The following is a 6,000-nucleotide window of genomic DNA, read 5'->3' on the forward strand; positions in this document are numbered from 1 at the left end:
AGTTTTTTTTTTCACAAATGCATTTACTCCGTAAACATGCTTTCATTCAACTTAGTATTGTTTAGGCCTTTTTAGAGAACTTACCTTTTGGCATTATTGCAAGTTTTTACATAATTGTATTTCAAAGAAGAGATGTACAGAAAGACTGTGAAAAAGTGATGATTGACTGGCTTGGGTCTGATTTAAACCCAAGAAATGTTATTCAAGTTTAATATTAAGGGACGTTTAAAGGTATTCCATGCAAGATTTTTCTAAAAAAAAAAAAGAAAAATCTCATTGATCCTTTATGACCCTCTGGAAGTGTGTGACAGTGTAATTACCTGCAGAAAGTCTGCCCTCTGCATGTATTTTCTTACTTTCCTCTTGTTTTGCCTTGTTTTTCCCTGGTGCAAATTTGGGTTTTCTACAATAGCAAACCCTAACCATATCCACTAACCCCCCAACTCTTAATCCCTTACCCTGACATTTTTACCTTTACCCTAACCAGGCTTACTCCTCTTGCGTAAAGCTAATTATTCTAACCAGCACAGGGTTCAAGCACTGGCCAATTATAGTGACAGAAAGGTGCGCCATTCCTCGTATGCCCTTGGAAATGCAACTTTGTTTCCTGGGCATAATGCGCAGGTAAGGCGAATAAAAAGGTAACGACCAGGTGCAATACCATAAGCTGCATCCACTGAAGAGGAAACTATGAAAACTGTGGAAACAACCCTGAACATGCAAATATACCACGGCAAAAAGCCAGGCAGACACATTTTGTTCCAAATGTGAATTTGGGGTTTACTTTAACTTTCACCAGCAATACTGTTTAAGTTACCAACAAATCTTGCAGATGAAGTTCAGAATAAGTGAGTTTAGAATAATGATCCTGAACAAGATATAGTGCAACACATATCTTCCCATAAAGTCACAAGTAGATACAATTTGTCATTGTACACATTGTCTGGTAACAAACCAGACAACCAGACAGTCTTCTTTGACTTTTACACAGCTGTTAATACTATACCTAATCCTGTTAGACTCTCAATTGCTGCACCATTACTGTTTGGGTGTGGCAATCCACACTTTGACAGCCACATCCCACTGGCAAATAGTTTTCATCCCTTTTATTTGGAGGAAGTTATTGACACAAGCCATGACATAAGCTTGGGAGCTTAAGCTTAAGAAACAACTTTATCAGTGCACATGAAAATAAAATAGTCAGAAGCACCTTAATTCAGAAAGTGCTTACATCTTTGGTTGTTTCAGAGGCTGTTTTGCTGCTGCAGTTGTCCTTTGTGGATTGCACTGGACAGCTGGTATGGGAGTAGGAATTTCACCATTGTGGCAAGTTGCAAGACACCGAATGAGTTGAAGAAATAACGGTGTGGAACAACCACTAGTCTGACAAGAACATCAGAAATAAAGCCATGCTTTAAAAAAGGAAGGCTGACTATCAACAAATCTGAACATCATTTGGAAATTGTAGTTAAACACAGGAATAGGCATATGTTTTGAGAAATGGCTCCATTTTGCATATGTCCTGGATAATAGTGGTTACTCGCAGGCTATAAGGATAAATGCATGGATGGATGAGTGAATGAATTAATGAATGAATGGATCATTGCTTCATGGTTGGCTTATGTCATGAGGTGTTTCCTGCAGCACAAACTGTACTTAGTGTTTTTTTTTCTCATCATGAATAATACTTATCATTTACTGTCATATAAGACTACAAATGCTAACATGCTAGCGTGGAGTGCTGGAACAACAAAGGCTTTGTGTGTGATCAGTGATCCAGTGTCCCAGCATGCAGGTGTATTCTTTTGATAACAAATGCTCAACATGCGCTGAAGCAGGGCTAACTCCTCTGCCAAACAAACTGTGGTTTTGTTTGTCCCTGACCATCACTTCTAACCATACCGTACCACCTCTCCCTGTTTCCCATTTCTGCTGCTGCTGTCACTGTCACTTCTGCAGGAGCTTAAGGACAAGATGGACGAGCTGAAGCCGTTGATCCCTGTACTGGAGCAGTACAAGATGGATGCTGCACTCATTTCCCAGTTCAAGGAGGAGATCAGAAACCTCTCAGCAGTGCTGACAGGCATCCAGGAGGAGCTTGGGGCCTATGACTACGATGAGCTCTATCAGCGAGTCCTGCGGCTGGACAACAGGCTCCGCAGCTGCATGGGCAAACTAAGTAAGTGAACACTGCATGTGCGGGTGTGCAAATTTTCATTTTCTTATTAAAGATAGTGCTGGCACTACCACTGTGGCAATTACAATAGTATTTCCAAGAGTCTTTTGTGATGTTATTTTGCTGCCGCTGAAGAAACTAACTAGAGGAGAAATGTAGATCTCTACAGCCTGATGTTCCTTGGTTTTTAGGTAAGGGCCACACGCAGCTGTGCTCATTAAACTGCACCTATGTACAGCAGGTTACATTTAGAAGCCTACTTTCAGTTGCTGTAATGCATTTCTTTGTTGTGTTGCCCTTACATCCCACACAAAAGAAATGTGCTTCCTTTATAAAATGTGTTTAATAGAAATGTGTTTTCACCTCGATAACACGCCACTGAAGAAAATAAGCAATTAGTTTCTTTGTTCTTGTGGACTTATTTGGTGTATTGATAGCCCTTGGCTCTGCAAACAATAAAATGTTCCAAAAATCTTTTAAAGAAGGCTTCTGAAAGTAACACATAGTTCCTAATTGCCACATAATGGGCAGGAAAACGGGGCTAGTTGTGGATTTGATCTATAATGAAAGCATACACTTATTCTAGGGAAGTCATCAAGGTTTTCATGAGTCAGCTGACCATTTCTTAAATGGGTTTCTCGGAAAATCATTTACTAGGCTAGAGTATGTAAAAAAAAAAAAAAACACATATTGAAGAAAAACATATGTATTAAAATATATTTTATACCTTTATGTTAATGCTGTCAATGCGTGAATGGAACTAGCAGAGTTTGTGTGAGAGGCGCATCTCAGGCTAGACATTTCCATTTTATTGTAATCTAGGACTAACTGGCCTTTGCTAATTATGCTCAAACTAAATCTGTTGTAGTTTACGAAAACAAGCAGAATGTAAGTACAGATTTAAGATATGAAAGGCCTGTATATTTAGGGTGTATTCAAGGAAATAGTTTGGGCCAGGCATGAGAAAGCTGTGTTGCCACTAACTACAAACAGCAGTTGCACCATTATGCTTCAAGTTAAATAAAGCAGCTCGCTGCCAGCGCTATCTTAGTATGCACAGAGGGCACACTCTCTGGTGGCACAGGCATGAAATTGGCTTGAGAAATCTAGTTAGAGACAAAAACCACCACAGCACATCTTATCGCTGCATTTCTTTATTAACAGCGTGTGGGAAATTAATGAAAATCACTGGACCTGTTACAATAAAGACATCTGGAACCCGGTTTGGGGCATGGATGACTGATCCTCTAGCATCGACCAGAAACAACAGGGTGAGTTATGAAGGCAGGGGAGTGCTCTCTGAGGGCTGTGCAGAGTGTGCAGTACAATATCTGTGTAAAGTTTTCAGAGGACAAAAATGGGACTGACTGTTACCACAAATTAGGTTTTGATTTTAGCTATTCTGTAATAGAGTAGTGATAAATTGCTAATTTTTTAACTGCATTTCTGCATTTTTTATAGAACAACATAATCTATTTAAAGTTGATCATTTTAAAATGAGGTTGGAAATAGTTTAGATTTGATGGTTAACTTGTTTATCAGGCTATATCGGCTATTTTGTTACATTCTCTTCATCCTCTCTGACGTAGGTTTGGTATATGGACAGTTACACCAACAGCAAGATTGTACGCGAGTATAAGACAATGGACGACTTTGTAGCAGGGGTGGTCTCCCGAACCTACAGCCTGCCCTTTAAATGGGAGGGAACCAATCATATTGTCTACAATGGATCGCTTTACTACAACAAGTACCAGAGCAACATTATTGTCAAGTACAGCTTCGAGACAGGCAGCGTCCTTGCCCAGCGAGCTTTGGAGTTTGCCGGCTTCCACAACATGTACCCATATACGTGGGGGGGATACTCCGACATCGATGTCATGGCTGACGAGCTGGGAATGTGGGTTGTGTATGCGACCAACCAAAATGCCGGAAATGTTGTCATCTCCCAGATTGATGCTGACACCCTGCAGGTCCTGAAGACTTGGAACACCGAATACTCCAAAAGGAATGCAGGTGAATCATTCATGATCTGTGGGACGCTCTACATCACTAACTCACACCTGTCGGGAGCAAAGGTTTACTACGCTTACTCTACGAAGACTTCCACATACGAATACATAGACATTCCTTTCCACAACCAGTACTTTCATATCTCCATGCTCGACTACAACGCCAGAGAGAGAGCACTGTATGCCTGGAATAACGGACACCAGGTAATATTTAATGTCACTCTCTTCCACGTCATAAAAACTGACGATGACTCTTAAACATGATAATTTTCCAACCACAACTAAAGCACCATCATTTGTGATACGAGAACTTCCTAAATAACCATGTTTGTCAAAAATGGACTATGCTATCTTTACTTGCCACTACTTGAACTTTTTTTAATTTGTGGCTCTTGATTCTTGGCTGAATTGAGCATGGGCATCAATGACTTTCTGGAAAACATGTTATTTTACATTGTTTTTTTTACATTTTTCCATTGCTGCTGATCAGACTGGTATGCCTTATTTGCTATGTGTTGGGTCTGCCAGCCGAAGACTCTGGAAAGCTTTTGCATGAATGTCCACAGTTTTTCTGCAGTGATTTCCTCTAATGTTGCTGTGTTTTTGTTGCAAATCTGTTTTGCTTATAGTGTTTGCATTTTTGTCTATTTAAAAGTCTATTTAACACTATTTAAACCTTAGAGGCAACCTCTCTTGCATAATTGCTACCATGTTAAGCTAGCTGATAACAAAATAGAGTACCATTCTTTTAAAGATGGGCCTGTAAAATATTGCTGTTATGTATGTATCCGTGAAAGGAGAACATTTGTATTTTTTATAAAAGAAAACCATGGGAGAATATCTGCACATTTTCATTAAAATATTGTACATTTCATTAAAATGGTTTTGGCTGGTAGAATGCATATCTACAATGATGTGATGGAAAGACATTTAGCTCACTAGGGGCTATCCTTTAATTTCAGCCTTTCATCAAACTATTCTTCGAGCACTGAAACATTAATAAGTCTTTATTGTTTGTGTTTTTGCTGGACTGGAACAATGCACTGTACTACATGATAGGGTAGGCTAGAATCAGTGGTACAGGTGGACGGGGAAAATGATCCAAAAATCTACCGCTTCTGTTATCACAGATATGCCGATGATTTTTTACTTAATGTCTCTGTTGTTGCCTTTTCTATCCTCTCTTTCCAATCTGTAGAATATGACATGCCCATCGAAGTCTTTCAGGTTTCACACTTCAAGTCAAGGTAAAGCTGGTACTTTTTGGTTCCAGCTGGAAACCAACATTTTGGGTTCTGAACCAATTGTTCAAAATTAAGTGCGGGAACCGAAACAGAGCCAGTTCCATGTTGGTGAAAAAGGGGTTAAAAAAACAAAAACAAAACAAGAATATGAAATTTGCACATTTTATTGTTTGTTATGTAGTATTGTTTGTTCGCTTAAAAATTATTAATGTTGATTTATCATCAGGTATTGTTCTTGTTTGGTATATATACAATAAACATAAAAGTTAATAATGATAATAATAATAACAATAATCTTTCAGATCTGGTACTGGTTTAAAGACAAGTTTTTCAATATTATGGGACTAAGGACAACGTGGATATGCATGATAAAAAGCTCCTCTTTTTATATTGAAATAAGGACAACGATGTATAGATATTGGTAAGTGTAGATAGTGATGATGATGACAGTATCTGTTAGGAATGAAGGGATTTTCTTGCTCTCAACATGAGGCCTTGAGAGTGATCCTTTGGCATTTCAATCAGCATGAAGTGGCAACGAACTGCTGAGATGATTCACAGTGTTCACTAT

General features: G+C 38.9%; 1 protein-coding gene across 1 annotated transcript in view; it reads left to right on the top strand.

Annotated features, from left to right (window-relative positions):
* Window positions 1-5,022, top strand: part of olfm3a (olfactomedin 3a) — a 51,271-nt gene extending 46,249 nt beyond the window's left edge. Inside the window, exons 5-7 of the mRNA XM_042510448.1 lie at window positions 1,960-2,179; window positions 3,341-3,447; window positions 3,766-5,022. Coding sequence (XP_042366382.1) covers window positions 1,960-2,179; window positions 3,341-3,447; window positions 3,766-4,443 — 1,005 coding nt within the window. The 3' untranslated portion in view covers window positions 4,444-5,022. The remainder of the gene's footprint in view (window positions 1-1,959; window positions 2,180-3,340; window positions 3,448-3,765) is intronic.
* The last annotated feature ends 978 nt before the right edge of the window (window positions 5,023-6,000 follow it).

This window comes from Plectropomus leopardus, chromosome 21, assembly GCF_008729295.1.
Source record: "Plectropomus leopardus isolate mb chromosome 21, YSFRI_Pleo_2.0, whole genome shotgun sequence".
Taxonomy (NCBI): domain Eukaryota; kingdom Metazoa; phylum Chordata; class Actinopteri; order Perciformes; family Serranidae; genus Plectropomus; species Plectropomus leopardus.